The sequence below is a fragment of the Oxyura jamaicensis genome, chromosome 7, assembly GCF_011077185.1.
Source record: "Oxyura jamaicensis isolate SHBP4307 breed ruddy duck chromosome 7, BPBGC_Ojam_1.0, whole genome shotgun sequence".
In the NCBI taxonomy this organism is placed as follows: domain Eukaryota; kingdom Metazoa; phylum Chordata; class Aves; order Anseriformes; family Anatidae; genus Oxyura; species Oxyura jamaicensis.
In genome coordinates this window covers 15,483,603-15,502,008 of record NC_048899.1, presented here as the reverse complement: position 1 = coordinate 15,502,008, position 18,406 = coordinate 15,483,603, and the positions used below count along the sequence as shown (strand labels likewise).

The window sequence follows — 18,406 nt, the reverse complement described above, 5'->3', positions numbered from 1 at the left end:
AATAAGGTTCCCTTTCTATTAGTGTTTTCTAGCTCATGTGTAGTAGATGTAGGGGCAACTGATTAAAAAAAAAAAAAAGTATGTCTTCATTAATGCTACACTGGCTTTCACAACTGTCCTGTACTCTTTTTTCACTGCTATTTAACTGATAATGACTTGTATTTCAGAAACATTTTTTCTATGAGACAGCTTGAGTCAGTTGATTTCAATGCGGTATTTTCTATCACGTCACTTTTTCTTAGTCTGACTGGAAGGAATAAATTCTTAACTATCGGACTTCTCAATACTTGATACTTAGATAGTCACATTTTTCCAAACTGATAAATTCATGATTAATGGAAAAGATTCTTTGCACAGTTAGAGGAATTTGATTGCTTTAGAGGAACCTTTACATTATTGGTTAATATATATATAGCTGTAGAATGGTTAATAAGAATAGCATGCTTAGTATAGAATGGTTATTAGGAATATAATGTTATCTGCAGCATCAAAAATGTGAGAGAAGTCATTTTTTGTCGGTTGTTAGCACTGTAAATCTAAAACTTCAAAAGTATTAAAAATACTTACCAAGCCTGTACACATATGTACAGGCATATATACACATATAAAAACATAAACACTGTGGAAGTTTGGAAATCGATAACTGGCTGTAGGTAGCAGATTACTTGTTGAAGTTAAGAAAGCATCTATTAGGCCTCAGCAGCAAACAGTCTGGGATTTGAAGAGAAAGAAAGGTACCAGACAAAAGAAACATTGCATACTGCTTTGGTCCATTCATCCTACCGTATCTTATCTATCTTATGATGATGGGTGAGTAAAAGCCTTGGAAAGAACTTAGATTATAGTTAGGAGAAGAATAATAGGTGTTCATTGCTTTCCTTTCATCGCTTCTTGTTGGCTGCTTGTTTTACAGCAGTGCAACACCAGTGATTTCAGTGAGATACTCTGGTATAATGTGTAATGATGGAGAGTGTCCTCAATTGTGTATTGTCTTAGTGACAGCAGTTATGAAGGTTGAGATAATGGGTGAAGATGGGGCATGCTGAAGATTTGTATATTATTATTAGATGTTTTACTTTTTTGTATGAACTAGGCAATACAAACTCATGGCAAAGGTGTCAAGTGGAATTCCTAAACAGTGCAAATGATTGCCCATTTCTCCCCCTTAAGCTGTTGATTTACTTGGTTAATGTAACACATGGTTGAGTTACTTAACAGGAACTGCTGTACCTCTTCATAATGATGGCAGCAAGGAAAACATTTTTTTCTGATAGTGCACAGAAGTATTTTAAAGATCTGAGAAATGGAAATGATTCAGAACCAGTTCAGAGAGAGAAATTGTAGATTGTCTTATCGTGGTTCTGCAGAAGGTGCACAAAAAATAGTGAATGAGTATGTGCACGTGGGCTCAAAAACACTCATGGTTCAAGAACAATTTGCATGTTTTTAAGGACTCTAGTTGAGTCATTGGAACTATTCCAGCTTGCCAAGAGAGAAAGACTCCTGATTTTTACAGGAATTTGTCTGTGATTACTAAGAAAACAAATTTAGTTTGGGTGAAAGCAAAATATTTTTGGAAACTGGGGAGGGGGGGATAACAGGTAAATTATATATTCTGGTGCTTAGCTTCATGTATAATATGATGCAATAAGAAATGCAATAGGAAGAAGGTGGATGAAAAGTAGTGCTGAAGAAAAGCTGCTCAACAGACCGCTTAATTTTCCATGTTTTCTTTCTCTTCTATTTTTCATAACGAATTATAATCACTGAGATAAAGGAGCTGTTTGGCTCTTATTAAAATGGTTAGAAGTCTTGTTTTCTTTTATGTAACACCTCAGCCACCTTCTTGAAAGACGTTACACTCTGGCACTGGTGGTAATGAACATTCCTGTTTTTTTCTGCTAGTTTAAATCACAGAAACCCTTGATTACATATAATGCAAACATCCAAGAATTACAGCAACTAAGAGTGGTATGCAACTGAAAACTAACAAGCGTTTTTTCTCTAGCAAATGAAGGGTGAAGAGGATGAAAGGTAAAGAAAATAATTGAGGGAGAAGGATCTCAGAAAACAGGAAATCACTAACGATGAGTTTGCTAGGAAGTGCATATATCCATATTATCACATGAATAGAATGTAGGGTGAAATAGAAGCTTAGTAGCTTTTGCAATATACCAGTGCCAAGAGATAAAAACAACGATCCAAGGAACATAACTGATGGTTATGAGAAGATATGCAGCAGCTTCTGATGAGGCTTTGAATACCCTTCAGAGCAGGAGCATCTGAATTAAAAATGGTTGGAAACAGTGACAGACGACAAATTGACAAATACTGGTTTGGTCAGATACAGTATGGGACAGGTATGGAACACAAATGCTTATAGATAGATATGCCTGAACCTCTTCGTATTTAACTCTTATTTCATGGCAACAGGTAAAAACTCAGGGAAGTGTTTTCCCATGTCAATAAGCAGCTATTTAGCTGCTTATTTAGCTTTCGTCTGTGAGATGAAAGGGGCAAAGTCTCAAGACCTTTATTTTGTTGTCACTCGGTCCAGCTGATAGTGAAGTAATCTCAGTCAGAAACGTTCATCCCATCCTTCTCCTGTCACATTCAGACTGAAAAACAGCAAGCCAAGAGCAGTATCTGCAAAAACAATCCTGGCTCATCCCAATTTCTGCAACGGAGTTCACAGGGGAGAGTGTTAGGAGGCAATATCCTGTGTTTAACCACAGGACAATTTTGAATTATTCTTTTGAGACTGTATAGCAAACCTTCTTGCATCTCATACTGAGAGCACTTGCTTTTTCTTAACACAGCCACCCTAGAAGGCCCGAGTTTATAGTGAGTGTATCAATAGCAAACAGCATCATCTGGTTGTGTTTTTTTGCCAAACTGTTAAGACCTGAATAAAAATAAGTAAGACCTATGTTATAAAACAATTTTAGCTCCAAGTCCTTCAGAGAGAAGAGAATATGTGATGTAAGAGTTCCTTTAGGAATTTTATCACATGGAGGTTTACATACAATTGCATCCCCTTTTTTATTTCAGCACAATTAAAAACAACAGGTTGTCTCCTTTACATCAGCATTTTCCAAACATTCTCCATAGGGTAGCCTATGCTAAAGATTCATGTTTTCCTAGTCTTTCTTCCACATACTAATCCTTCCCTGTCCATTTCCTCAAAGGACAAATGATGCTACAGCCTGTTAATTAAGGAACTTGCTGAAGCAGAGCAGTATTGCAAATTTGTTTAAGCTAAACATAAGCATGGCCAGCAGTGGTATTTCTCCATTTCTGTTGCTGTCTGACAGAAGGAAGAAGGCTGCCAGCAGCCCTGTTCTAGGGATCCTGTTGGAGGAAGAGGATATCAAGATGGGAAGCACTAGCCTCTTCCCAAAGGGCTCTGTGGAAGAGTCTAACAGTACCTGTTCAGATTGTTTGTTTTTATGTTTTGTAGTTTGAGAGCATATGGGAAAAGATAACGTCCACTCTAGTACAATACCGATCCTACTTGACTGGCATCCAGCCCCTATCATACTCTGTTTTTAGTCTTCGTAGCTATAGGGACTGTGGGTGAAGACTCTCTCATGTTAATACAAAGCTGTGCATAATGGGGCTTTTAGATATATTAATACAATTTAGATAATTATCAACAGTAGAATAAGAGTGAGCAGAACTCCTGTAAAATGCCCTTGCCTCCCTCCCACATGGTAGCCAAACAGTCTTATAGGCAGTGGCTGCAGGCAGGGATGTGCTCCTGCACTGATACTGCTTTAGTGTTCCCTCCTCTGAACATTTCAACATTTAAATGGTTTGTTGCATGCTTAACTTTAAGCACAAATTAAATTACATTGAAGTTGATAGGCTTCTTGAGGTTTGCCATCTGCTTTCATTAGATCAGGATTTCACCCAAATTGGACTATGTTTAAGTTTTGTTTTGTTTGGGCCCAGTAACCATTTCAAGATTTCATTTAAACATTTTACTACTCAAACTTATTTCTGCAAGATGCTGAACACCCAAAATGCTTCTGCAAATGAGGTTTTCTTTGGACATTTTGAAACTAAACAAATAAATTGCCACATGCTCAAGGAAAGAAACTTTGAGTGAGCAACTAAATGGACTTGCCCTGGAAAGCTGAAATGTGTTTGCGTTCATCTGGCCAGGCTTTGATGAAAGTAATTCATCAAAGCATCAAATGTTATATGCCCAAAATTTGGTTGCATTAGGTTTATATATTAAATTGTGTTAGAGTTATCAATAAAAGTCAGAGAAAACTTGGTCACAAAGAGCTTGCCAACTAAAAAAGAAGCAAATGCAAGTTGTGTGTGGGAATTCCTTTGATTACATACTTTGAGAGAATATGTAACATTTTAAGAAGCACTTTTATAAATAAAAAGCTGGGGGAAATACTATAAAGAGGTTCTGTGAAAACAGAGGAGCTGGTAACACCTGTTAACATTTTTATTTTTGCTGGTAAACTGAAAAGATTTTTTAATGATATTTTTATTATAAAAATACATACTACTTTTCTTGAGCAGGATGGTGTCTTTCAGCAGCAGTTGATTTGCGTGTGCATGTAACTATGCACTCAGTAAAACATCACCACCTCAGCTCAAATCCTGTCCTGGAGCTGGTGGAGGTTTTTGGCAGCTTCCTGCTCTGTTTGTCTATATGTTATTGGAAGATCACTTGTTTCCTGTTTTGCCACCCAAAAGATAAGGGTTTGAGTAGGTCACATGATATACATACAGATTAAAGTAGGCAACTGCTTATAAACCATGCAGTTTATTAAGGTGACTAAATTAATAGGCAGTGTAAAAAAAAAAATAATACACAAAGTTAATCAGAAATACAGTGCTCATGGTGGAAGAATAGCTACAACTATGTAAATTAACATCACTGAGAATTAAAATGCAAAAATCCAAGAGAAACAGTTCAAAAAAAATCTACAGACTGAGATCTTGAAGTAAATGTGTCATTTCCTCTTTTTCCCTAGCTCTCCAATGATTCTTCCAAGTAATGTAGATCTACTCTTACTCATGTGTATATTTATTAAATCTTCAAACATGTCTTTCTTCTTCAGAACTGGTGACCTCTGAATATGAGAAAATGTCCCTGAAAAGTGACATGAAAACTCATATAAGTAATCAATTTACAAATGGCAGAGCCGCAGTTTCCAATATCCATGCTTCCCCCATCTTTAGCTGCTACTGTCCCTATTTTATCAGCAGTAAATGTCTGTCATGACCCCAGACCTCTTGTTTTGATGATAATCTGTATCCTTCCATTTGCAAGTTGCCTTTCATTGACAAATACTCTGGTCTTTCCCCCCATCACAGACCTTTTCCTTCAGCCTTCCTATAAATTTTTTCCACATGTAATTAGTGGGGTCAGAACATTCATCTGCTGGAGTCTGCTCAGTCTTACAGACTTACTTGCTTATCATTGTCTTTGCACAGTGAATGAGATCTCCCACACCATTTATCAGCATGTTGGGTATTTCCTTGAGGAACTGTATGGGATATTTTCTTAGCAATTCATCTTCTCAAAAATTAACATTTTAACAGAGTGTATGTTTAATTACCAGACTAAAAAAAGGTTAATACATTAGCTTTTGTCCCACAAACCTCCTTGGCACCCTGCAGCCCTGGCAGAATTGGGACAGCAAGTTGTATCTTATCCCTGGCAGCTGGACCATATGCAATAGCTGATCTGAGCCCAGTTACCTGCACCTGTGAGGGGAGCAGTGCACAGCTGTTGCCACTCTTAGAGGGAAGACTGCTGGGGGAGGAGGAGAGAGGTAGAAAAGAGGTAGAGGGCTTTTTGTATATGTACTCTTCAAACAGTGATGCTGAGGTTGTGGTATGTGTCTTCTGGAGGAGGATCTTCTACAATTACTCTTCAAGAAGAGTTGCTGTGAGTGCAAAAGTTGTGTTTTCCTTGTGTTTTATAATTCTTATTTTGGCTAGTTGAGAGTTGTTACAGCTATGATGTATCTACTCTGTTGTGATATATAAGAAGTGCTTTTTGAAACCTGCTTTTTCTCACAGTGTTTAAGTTCTGGAAGGGGAAAGGAATGGATGACTAAAAGTGCTTTGGTTGGGTAACTGTAAAGGACCCTCCCCCACTTGTCTCAATCTAAAGCTGACTAGCACTTCTCTGTGGGCTGTCTAGGGGATTAAACATGTTGTTGTACTTCTAGGTTAAGTATGGTGTCAATGGATGGAAGCAGTTTGTCAAGTAACTTGTATAGCAGTTCTGAGTTTGTTGTGTTTTTTCATGGATTGTGTAGAGCTTGAAGAATATCTTCAGACCCGTTGGTAACTACAATCGGGAGCCTAGCAGGACTATATTGATTCAGAAAAGGGTGTTTGAAGCCGTAAGTCTGGACCTGGGATACTTCTACCACTGTTTTGGTGTGCAGTTGAACAACCTTGTTTCCTTAAAATGCTAAGTCTAGGGAACTGTGGAGGTGTTTCTTAGGTGTGACAGGATAGTTCTGTTCAGTACTATCTAGAAGCTTTACCAAGGACTACTGTTTGTTGTTGTATTTCGTTGGGTTGGTTGTTTTTTTGCTTGGGTTTTTACACTTTTCTTAGACAAGCTCAATTTCTGCTACTCAGTTATCACAATAACCTCATGGGATTTATCCTTTAGTTCTGAAACCTGACACTGTTGTAATAAATGCTACTTTTAAAGTATTATGTCCCATGTCCAGAACTGTCTTGATTTTTCTATTCAGCATGCTTAAGGAACTACGAATGAAGCTTATAGATCATCCCTGATTTGTGACATCTTGACATTCAAACAGATGCAATTATTGTAAATATTTAAGAGGAATAAGGTAGAAAAACCTCTGGTAAAGATGTTACAAACAGTTGTAAAAGTAACAGGATAAAGAAAATAATAATTGCTTTACTGTTTTACTCCTTTAAAACAAGCCTACTGAAAGCTGTTTGTACCTGCCCATGTAGATGTGGAATAAGAAGAGAATATCAGGTCACTTAAATGCTGTTAATGTTTCTCTTTGGGCTAAGAAAACAAGCTTGTACATCTCTTCATGCTTAAGAAGCAGTAATTCCGTTCCTTATTGTCTGCTAGAATGTGATGTCTATCTGCAATTACTAACAATTGATTTCTGCTTTCACTGACTAAACAAGGCAGTAAGGTCAAGGGTTACCAAGATTAAGCAGCTGGCTTTGTTAAGAAACTGGGAGATTTGGATAGGAGGTTACGTAGTTCCTCCAAGAAATAAAATGTAGTCTGTCACTGCTATGAGTTGCCTGCTACCAACTGATGTTAATCAAAGGTATGGAGAAACGAGATGAGCTGATTGCAATTCACCAAACAGATGTAAAGGGGGGTGGGGGTGGAAATCCTTGTTTCCCTTAAAGTGAGAAAAATTAGTAGTGTCTTTTATTCCTATACACAGAGATTTAACAAAAGTCAGTGTTAATCATAAAACAAAACGTACTTTAAGACACATCATGTTGTGACTCTTAATCTTGACCATTAGTCTTGAAGAAAAAATGTTTGTTTAGGAAAATCACTATGGTATGGATGTGAAGAACTAGTTGCAAACAAAAGGCTCAGAGGGAATTTAGGCAGCAGTATTTGAAGTTATATTCTTGGGGGGGGGGGGGGGGGGGAAGTGTCTGGTGCTTTAGCACGGTGGTACTCTTAGGTTTTGATATTACTTCTGGCCTGTGTGTGTAAAGCTACGTTCTGCTTGTACCTAGAAGTGCATTAGCCTGGTCAAGACTGAGTAGTTTGCCTTTGTGATATCTAAGGCCATTTTAAAATACATCTGGGGTTGTTTGTTCAGTTTAGAATCTGTCACTGCATGAGTTCCTTTTCAGTCTGGGAGATTGATTCAAATACAATTCCTAGCTTAATGGCTAAAATACTCTGCAGGGAATGGGTGTAAGGACCTCTTAATCCTTCCTATTGAGTCCTGTCTTCCAATGCACACAAAAAAAATCAGATTTAGGGGTAGTAGCTGGAATGTCCAATGGTGTAGTGTCCCCGGGGCAGACAAATCCTGAGTTCATGTCCCTCCTTCAGAGGCACCCTAATGGGTAAATGCCCAGAGAGGCTCTTCAATGATCCACAGACACTGTCCCCCAAATCCTAATAACTAAAGCTCTTATCTAGGAAGTGGAGATAAGGGTCTGAATCCTTTTAAGTGGAAAGGCAGCTCTACCTTTTGTCCATAGGCACTATGCACTAAACTGTTGGTGATGGCAGCAGCACTCCTACCCTTCCATCAAAGCATAGCACCTGCCTCTTGTTGAAAGAGGCTATTCTCCAGGGAAGGATGCATCTGCTGGTAGCAGCATTAGGACTGAAGCCTTGGAGAAAACTAAGATTTAGGAAAAACTATGCTATAGCTTCCTGCTGGGAATGGGGAGGCTAAGTGACGTGCTACCTTTTGTACATCCTGCTGTGAAGTACCAGCTCTCACCTTACTGTGTGTGGAGATGCTTTAAGCCTATGTATTCTGCTCTGGGGCAGGGAACCTGGAAGTGAGGAACTGCAGCATTTAATTTCATAGATCCTGTTCTTCTTCCTGAATCCATAGCTGTGCCTGAAACCATGTTCACACCTGAGTCCTTTGTCTGTATGTTGGACTAAGTTAACAGAACTAGGAACCATCTAGTGGTTGACTACCAGATGGCAATTAAACATACCCTTACTCTTCTGCTGAAAGAGTGCCACTCTCCCCTGCAGCACTGGTGTGACTGTTCCTGGGTTAATGCAGTCCTCAGAATGGGGAATTTGGAACTAGCCTGTCCATGGCACAACAGTGGTTAATTGTTGGTGTTGAAGAATATCTCTTGTACGTTCAACTGCTGAGCTGTCATATTTATTTGAATCCTCCTGTGTTTAACTTTCTATTTCTGCTGCCTCTCCTGCCCTCCATCTCCCAACACGCAACCCCCCAAAATAAGACTTAAAAGCTGTCATTAGAGTTCATGTTATTTGGAGGTCAAATTTTGAATATTAACATGAGTCACTTTGAACATTAACATGTGTTCTGTACCGGACTGTGTGTCACTGACTTCCAGTGCTGTTACCACATAGTACAATAAGCCTGTGTCTCCTTCCTTTCCTATTAGACTCTATTGCCTATGAGATGTGTATTAAACAAGTAGTAACCTTGGTTTCTCCTTGTGTACTGGGAATGTAGAGTAGTGATCTTCTGCTCAGCTTCTGCAAGCTGCCTTCTTCCTAGGCCATGGGTTCTGGAGAGCACACAGTCCACATAGATATCCCAGAAGAGCTGAGCTAGGTCCCAGAACAGAGCCCCATGTTTCAAGTTCTCTGATGATTTCAGGAAGATCATGAAGTCCCAAAAGCCACTGACAGAGTCAGAAATACGAGGCTTCCTCATTTCCAGTAAGACAGCTGAGGAGGATTCCCAGCATTGGGGGTCTGCTCGCCCAAGAGCCAGTGGATCAATTTGGCTATGGCAGAGGAAAGGTGTCACACAGAACACTCCCATGATTAGCAGAGAGCAGGTGAGCCTCATGTTGTTGTAGTGGATTCTCCTCCCTCTTTTACCAAGATCCATTGTGTTACTGAAACATAACAAAACCAAAATAAGCTGAAAAACTGTTCCTGTGTCACTATTAGATGCAGGAACAAAACCCTAGCATCTTACATTATGTAGAAGGCTCTAGATGATGATATTTGTTTCTCTGTTATTTAAAAATTCATGTATTTTTTTGCATGTATGAATATAAATACAGTGGAATTGCATTGTTCTGTGCAGAAGAAGGGGGTGTGAAAAACTGTTAATCATCCTCAGATCCATACGATGAATTCCTTTATCTGGAAGCTTGTATTGAAAGTTTTTTGGTCTTTTTTGATTTGCAAATTCTTGAACTTTTCCAGTAAAGATCCATTATTCTTTACAGAAAAAATTAAGCCTGTTGAAAGTCTTGCTTTTCCTCAAATTTTATGAGCCCTTTAAAATAATCTGCATACTCCCGAGCAAGCAGCAAAGAGAGAACTATTTGTTGAAAGTGTGTTCTAATGAATTAATGGTAGCTTGTAAAATCATCCATTGACCAGGAGTGTTTTACCTGCTAAAATGCAGAACAATTCTGAAAAGGGGGTATAACAAAGCCCCAGCATAACACCTGTATTGTGCAGCATGTATACATGCACATGCATAAATGTAGGGATGCTTATCAGAGATAGCTGACAATAAGCTGTTAGGTTAACAGTGTGAAACTTCATAAGTAGCTGCAGAGGGAGAAATCCAGAGAATAATAACCTTTCAGGGACAGAAAGGCTCAGTTGTCTCCATCAGATTTCATTTCTAGTACATGTTGTGTATTTTCTAGTATGTTTCTAGTATTTGTAGTATATTTCCAATACACCTTTCTGATGTGGAACAGTTTGGGAGTTTATTTTTAGTCTAGATCATAGTGTGGGGAAAACCTCCCATTTGCAGAAATCAGAGACCTTCAAAGTCAGCTTTTAGGACAAACAATTCTGTTTAAAAAGCAACAGCTCAGCACACATGTTGTGGTTGTTTTGTGTGTGTGCTCTTTTTGAGGAAGAGGCTACCTCTCTTAATTAGACTATCTTAATATTTTCATGTAGAAAGCCTCCTCCATGAGTGCTCATCAAGACCAAAAGCAACGTCTCTGCTATGTGATGAAAAATGTCAAAGGCAGGAGGAGGTTTGCATGCAGAGGTACTGTGTGTGAAATGTAGCCCAGCCACAGCCAGTGTGTAAGAGCAGGGAGCACTAGGCTGCTTTTACAAGTGTATTTCATTGCAATTCTAAAGAACTTTTGGGGAATTTTAGTCCTCACAGTGATACTCTTATCTAGCCCCCTATGTGGCTACATGGCCAAGTTCTAGGAACACTTTGGAGGCTTTTGACTGTAAAGCAGTTGGAGAGTAAAGTCTATATTCAGTCTGAATTAAGATCCCATGAGGAATGTTGGCTTGACAGCCTTGGATCTGAGCCTCACATTTAATGAAGAGGGGCAGCACACACTTCCCACGCTGCTCTGCCTAGTGGGCTGTCGTTTATGGCATCGGTGGTAGTAATGGGGCTGTCCTTGTGCTGCTATCAGGATCTCCAGAAACATCATTCTTCTGTACCCTGCTGCTCAAGGCAGCCTTTGATTGCTTTCTGAGAGGTGAAGCTGAAGCCCTGCTGTGGGTCGCTGCCCTGTTCACCTTGGCTGGTGCATCACAGGTGCCAGCTGCCCAGTGTAGGGCTGTGCATAGATGTTGGGCAATGTGCACCTACATCTGCTTACCTTGACTTTTTCAAAGGGTGTAACTAACTTTGTTTAGTAAGCTTATAGTCTTCAAGGCAACCTGGCAATCTCAGATAGGATCATAGGGGTGGGAGGGAAACCAAGCAAATATTTTAAACTAGGGAGTTTTACTAAAACGGGGGTTTAAGGAGGGTTCTGTCACTTGGGCGGGGGTTCTTTTCTTTTCCATGGGCTGTCAGCCAGTAACTAGTTACTTTGCTTCCTCTGCCTTCCCAGCCCCCTTTTGGAAACTTCCTAAGTTACAAAACTAGGTAAGACAGGGAGGATGGATTCTGGACCTGCCAGAGGGGTGGATGGAGGGGCTGCTGCTGGCGGGGCATTAATAAGAGAGTCTGTCCTGCTTCAGGCACTGCTTGGGGCCAGCATCCACAACTGCTGGTCCTTACAGTCAGCTTGAACACGGGCAGCACTTTGCTCAAGTCTTCTGCAAGCCTCGGTAGCTGTTCCAGTGGCCAAGAGCCGGGGGAATGTCCAGGAAATCTGTTTCCGTTAGTACCTTACTGGTGCTCGTGGTGAATGCTTCCATCGAATCCCACCCCTCACACTCCAGTTCTTAGGGTCAATCCCTCCATAAACTGAAGTTCTCTTGTGTGTGTGCGCGTGTTATTTGCGCCTTGTGGCTCCGACTCTTCCTCCTCCCCACATCCCTCCTCCCGTAACGAGCGGTGCCGTGCCGCAAAGCGCGAACCCCAAAAGTTCGCCGCAGCCGCCAGTGCCCGGCCCTCCCCCGCCGCGGCCGGCCCCGGCGTGCCCTCGCGGGGTGCCCTCCGGGAGCAGCCCCGCACCGCGGCTCCCCCGAGGCGCCGGGCACCCCCGTCCCGGTCCCTCCCTCCCTCCGGCCCTTGGCCCTTACCTCGGCGCTGCGGCGTGCAGGGCGGGCCGGGCAGGGCAGGGCGCTCTCCGCGCCCGCCGCCGCCGCCGCGCTCCTTAAGAAGCCGGGGCGGGCAGCCCCGCTTAGTTTCTACGTCAGGGCTCGGGGAGCAGCCCCCACCCCCGGGCCCCGGCCGCTGCTCCCCGGCACCCGGCGCTACCTGCCTCCCGCCCCGCTTCCCTCGGCGGAGCTGCCCCCGCTGCGAGGCGTGCTCCACTCCTCTGCCCCCCTGCGGGGCTCCCGTGTCCCCCCTCCCGGGGGCTCGTCTGGCGCCGAGGGGCTGTCGGTGGCAGAGGAGCCGGCCCCTCGCCCCCTCTCCTGGCAGTTTGCCGCTGAGGGGGGTCAGGGTAAAAGCAAGTCACCGTGCTGGAGATCCGGGGGTCCGGACCAGGCTCGACCACCTGGCACCGTCCTTGCTGTGCCTGGCTGCTGGAGGTGTCTCCCTTCTGTCCTCCACGCTTCCATCTCCCCTGGAAAAGGGGTCTGTGTGGCAAAACTAGGGGCATTCACTGGTCAGGCTTCAGCCCATGCAGCAGCAGGTCCAGCTCTGCTGGCCACTGAGGTGGAGACCCAGAAAAGAGCCCAGTGAAGGAATTAACTGCAGCTGTGGGGCTGAGCTGTTAATTGCAGCTCAATTCACACGAGTCAAGGCAAAGGAGAGCTACCTGCGGGGGGGGGGGGGGGGGGCTGTGTGCCCTCCAAAAGGGCTACATTTCTCCCACAGAAAACAGAATTAATGTGGTCTGTTACTCTTGCACTTCTTCTCTGTGAGGTTCTCCGATGCATCTCTTTTCCGCTGCCCCCCCCCACTTGAAATGGCTGCAAAACTTTGATGCACATGCCAGAACAGGCCATGCTAGTAGGGGAATGGAAGGAGGACACTGGTGAAAAGGCCCGTGCTCAGCTCTGTAAGTGGCAACTCACCCTGTGCTCACTGTGCCTGCTGTAGCCACCCCATGGCATGCATAAATCATGCAAAGAGCTGGGGATCCAGGAACAGGCTGCTAACCAGTGCCCAGCATAATTTTTTTAACAGTAGCTATTTGAAGCAAATAGGGCAGGTGAGACCATTCTTCATAACTCTGTAGTCTGCAGGCCAAATTATGTAGCACACTGCTCTGCTGAATGCCTGAAGTCAGTGCAGCTGCACCAGTTCATACCAGCTGGGAAGTAGCTCCCCCCCCCACCTTTTTTTTTCTTTTCAAGACTAACTTGCAGTTCCCTTTCTGTCTTTGCACTTCTAACTGTAATCCTTTCTCCATGAGGTAACTCTGGTTTGTAGTATCAGGATTTTCTTTGTTATAGTCAGTGGGGCCACATTAGTGGGTCTGCTGACAAGTTGGCCTAAAACGCTGATTTGGAGAAGCATATTCTTTTCCTAAGTCATGATCTTAAAATGTACCCATGGCCATGAATGGTTATTCCTTCTGATGCTTTATTTCTTACTGTCAATGAGCAATCCATGTAAAAGTGTGTTTTGTGTTAGTAGTGCTGCTTTATAACAAAAGCAAAGGGAACTTAGGGAGAGTGAGAGAGCATCTGACCCAAACCGATAGGTAATTCTGTTTCAGGGCTTTGGCAAGTTCGCAGATGTTCCAATTCTTCCTCAAGAAGTGTGGGGTTGGGAATGGTGAACACCAACTGCAGATAGAGACTGCAGGAGGAACTGAAGAGTGCAATGGCTTGCCTTTAAAACATGACAGAGCAAAGCCTTCTTTGATGTAAGAACTCCAACATTTTTTTCTTTGTATTAACAAACACAGGCTATTCCAGTACCCTGCCTTCTCCCAGGCTCTAGGACTAAAAAGATGCTGGAGCATGTTTTTTAAGTCACCTCCTTAGGAACTGATTTTGGGCCCTTGTGCTATCTGGAGTGCCCTTAGCAAGTGGAATAGTTGAGTAACCAGCCTGCTTCTCTTAGCCTTGGTGTTTGGGGGTGGAGTGGGATGAGAGGGAAGGGAAGGGAAGGGAAGTGCAGCTATAAGACGTGGGTGTTGAGGTGTAACCCAAAGGCAGCTCTAAAGTAGAAAAGGTTCTGTGTGTTTTGTTGGTCTGGGCACCGGAGGCCAGACCGGTGTAGGACTAAGGCGCCATAGCAGTGTTTTTTCTTAATGTTGCTGGGTCTGTGCTGAAGTGCTCTAAGGAATCTTCTTCATGCTGTTAAGTGTAGAGCAAAAGGCTGCAACTGGAAAGGAAAAGGCAAAATGTTTCTTGTGAGTTGATACATGTCTGCCAAGCTGGAACCTTTCTGGATTCATTGTTAAGAAGTGAGTTTATTTAATTGAGTCCCCTTCTGGGGAGCACTTTATCTGGTTTTGGATCATGAACAACATCGGTTTCATTCCACTCAGGATCCTTCGGGTAGACCCAAGGGTGCTGAATGAGGGGTTCTCAGAGAAATGAGAGTCACTGCTCAAGGGAAGTACTGCTACGGATAAAATACTCAGCTCCACAAATACTTCCTGAGCCTCTGTTCCCTCTGAACCAGAGCACTCACATTCTATTTCTGGGAAAGACGCTTTTGTTAATTGGATTCATCACCTCAACCTCCTAGAGGAGAAGAAACATAGAAGGGTGGGCCTTCTCATTCAGTTCCACAAGCTCAGTAAAGCTCTCTGTGTCCTTTTTAGGCTATGAATAATCTTTATTTCACTGTACTGCATGATGTATTCCCCTGACAGCTGATGTTCATGTCTTCAGTGGGTCTCCATATCTTATGAATTAATTCAGATGGGCTGTCGTACAGATCCACAGACATTTGCAAAAGCAGACTTTTATCAAGGAAAGTTTATTCTTGAACTCATAGCTGAGAGAGATATTTCAAAGAAGAAATGGTTGTGTTTTTTTTTGTTTGTTTTACCAGAAAAAAAAATACCAACAAAATATAAGCAAGTGCTGAGATGATCAGGCTATAGGAATTGAGGGTAAGAAGAGAGAAAATTTGAATGGTATCTCATGGGTATCTCTGTTTTGAATAAGGGCATAAACATCGGTGCAGAGTTGCTCCCTTGTATGTGCTCCCTGCAAACCCTCCATTGTGGTTTACCATTAACAGTTAATAGGCAATGGCTTATAGTTGCTTCAGCAATGTAAGCATTTTTACAGATAAAAAATCAGCACTGAGACTGAGAGGCAGCAAGGTATGATGGTACTTGCTGCATATTGCTTGCGTGTAGATTCCCTGAGCCCATGAATGCAACACTAAACTTTATGAAATTATCTGCATGATAAAGGAGCTAAAAAAAAAGCTTTTAAGGAATATTCTTAGCTGAAAGTTTGTTGTGCTGAATTGGGTTCTAAATTATCCTAGATTTGTCTGAAATCAAGCCAAGTGACAGCAAAAGCAAAACTTAGGAGGGTGAGGAATCCCAAAGGTCTGTTAGTTTGTAAGTCTGCGTTACAGGGGAGAGACTTTATTTATTTATTTTTAATTATTATTTTCCTTCAAAATCCACGAAGGCAAAATGACAATCTAACTCCCACTTATACATTTGCAAATTCTCTTTTAAGCAGGAGATTAAACTGCTTAAAATTGGCTCCCTGACAAATATACCTAAGAGCTTCTTGGAAATGAAATACTTACGCTCAATCCAAAGTCTGTTTGTGGATATTTTTTATTAATTTTTAAAATCGTAGTTAGAGGGCTTTGAGTCAGTACTCAGAATTTCACTACTGCCTAGTAAAAGACAGTGAAAGCCTCTGAATGCGGAGTTTGTTTGAAGAGTACGCTGACTATTTCAAAAAATTAATTTCAGCTAGGAACTCATATGGGCTAGTGAGCAGTCTGTATCCTATCAGTAGGAGCTTGATATTCTGTAAGTAGAAAGGGGGGTAAAAGTGTGTGGGGAAAATCCTTAACCAAATGATTTGCTCACACCTATACTCCCACCCAGGCTGGCTTGTGTAACTTGATAAATAGTCTGTGCCAAAGTACTAGTGTTGTATCAAAGCATGGTTCTTACACTTTTAACGTCAAATATATTTTATTTTTTCCTCTCTCCTGTACCTGCTTTCCAAATGTGGACAAACATGCATGACATATGCAAATGTGGACAGACTTTAGAGAGGACTGTGCTTGTCCTGCTGGTTGGTTGCCTCTGTGTGCAGCAAGATCTCTTGTGTTTGGAGGATGCAGGTATTGCAAAGATGCCTTGTCTTCCAGCCCTTTTAGCTGAGGGATGGAGTATGTACTGCAATGTCCTCCTGAGCTCTGTAGGTGTTTGTCCCACTATACCTTAGCATTGGATGCAGCAAGAAACCCGAAGATGAAGTGTTCTAAAGTTGAGCAGACCACGTATCCATACTTGCCAGCAGAGTAATGTTCAGTCTAACTCTACCTCCATAGAGCAAACCTCCAAGCAGCCTGTGTTTCTGCTTTGCTACAGGTCAGTTTCTTGCATAGAGCAGTGCTGGGGAACACTGCTTTGTTTTCATGCTCTCAGCTTCCACTTACTGTGTCCTGGTTTCTGAGCAGTTTTTCCTGAGCCTACAGCTGTAGCATGAGTGCTCTGCCTTCCTTGCGGAGGGGTTCTTGCAAGCTACTTGCAATAAATAGTTTATGCAGCTACTGAAGATAGATTTTCATATTGGCAAGTTGTGGAGGGCGTTGTGACTTTGTTTGGGAACCTGCCCTAGCTACAGTCAGCAGCCAAATTCCCCGGGTGGATTTTATCCTCTGTGCTGGGATTTTTATTGGAATGATTTGAAGCTGACAGTTGACTACTGGTGGGTGTACTGAAGCACTGGTTTGGTGGGTTGTTTGTTTTGTTTAAATTTTATTGTTGTTGTTCCTAGCTCAGTTTGCTTAGAGTTGCATCCTATATTTGACTTCATAGTGCCGTTCTTGCTGCTCAGGTGGGTCATCTCAAGACCTTTTTCTAGTACTGTACAGCTTTGGCAGATCACACCAGGGCTTGGTGCCTACTCAGCACCCTGTTTCACAAGATCATTATTTAAACCCATTAGCAGGGCTAGCCAAAGGGACACTGGAGGCACAGCCCTGAGGTTGTCCCTGTTAGCAGATGACATGGGCTAAGATCCCCCACATCTACTTCTTAAGACATCTACTTCTTAAGCTCTCCGGTTAACGTCACACTCCTAATCAACTTCCTAGTTTCTCCTGTGACACAAGCTGGTGGATTGAATCTGCAGCCAGAAAGTATTTGATGACCCTGCACTGCTCTTCATGATCCTCTGGACTTGTTACTCTCTGATTAAATAGCCAGCTGGGAAGGTGGTGGACAATACCAGTTCTAACTAGTGAAGACATAGTTGCTTAAACGGAGACATCTTCAGTGTTACACACTACTGGTGATGACCTGAAATGTCTCTGTAGAGCTAGCAGACACAATATGGGACTGGCAGGAAACCTGTGTACTTGTGGGCCAGGAGCTGGAGCCCTCTGGAACACACTGGGATGGCCCTGGCCTTTCTTGAGAAGCAGACTCAAGCCCCTGAAGACTTACGCAAGGTTTGTGGTGCTCTGCTTCTGCTGTTTTCCTCTACCACCACAGTTCTGTGCTCTGCTGGATTTCATGAAGTTTGAGAACTGTTGGTGAAAGCAGTCCTCTGGAGGTCTGTAGTTCAGACTTTGACTTTAGGCACATCTATTACCAGCACTAGATCAAGTCAGCTGTGCCTTTCTCTAGCCAGCTCTTGAAGGCCTCCAAGGATGATATTTCAAGAGTCTCGTTGGCTACCTGTTCCAGTGCCATACCATGCTGCTGGTGGAAATTTGTTTTCTTACTATCTAGATGGAGTTTCCCAATTTGTGACTGTTGCCCCTGTATGGTTCTACCAAGAAGAATTTGGCTGTTATCTTTGCAGTTAATTGAACAGATGTTACAGACATCCATTAGATTATTCTTTAGTGTCCTCTTTGCTAGACGCAACCAGCTAAGCTACCTCAACCTGTCTTCACGTGCTCTAGGCTCCTGTGTGAACATTTAATAGTGCAGTCAACAAAGGGCTTCAGTATCTTACCTGACAGCTTGTCAGTGCTTCTATCGCTTGTCACCTTCTTTGGCTGCACCTTAGCCAGTTATAAGTTGCAACGTTCAGATATTTCTTACCTGGTGCACCCTGTATCTAGTTCTCCCTGCCTATAACTTTAGAAGGCAATATTTTCATTGCTTCTAAATCTTGTCTTTAAAAGATCCTATCTTTTAAAACTGCCTAGAATGTGAAGTATTGTAAAGGATGATTTGAATGCATGGACTTGTGGCA

The 18,406-nt window shown here is 42.4% G+C and overlaps 1 protein-coding gene across 1 annotated transcript; it reads right to left on the bottom strand.

The window, feature by feature from the left end:
* Positions 1-4,778: 4,778 nt before the first annotated feature.
* FAM237A (family with sequence similarity 237 member A) lies at positions 4,779-12,304 on the bottom strand. The gene is made up of 3 exons (XM_035331677.1): positions 12,164-12,304; positions 9,164-9,585; positions 4,779-5,119 (listed from the first exon to the last, which is right to left on the bottom strand). Exons 2-3 carry the CDS (start codon positions 9,576-9,578, stop codon positions 4,980-4,982), a joined length of 555 nt encoding a protein of 184 aa, XP_035187568.1. The 5' UTR covers positions 9,579-9,585; positions 12,164-12,304; the 3' UTR covers positions 4,779-4,979.
* Between the last annotated feature and the right edge of the window lie 6,102 nt (positions 12,305-18,406).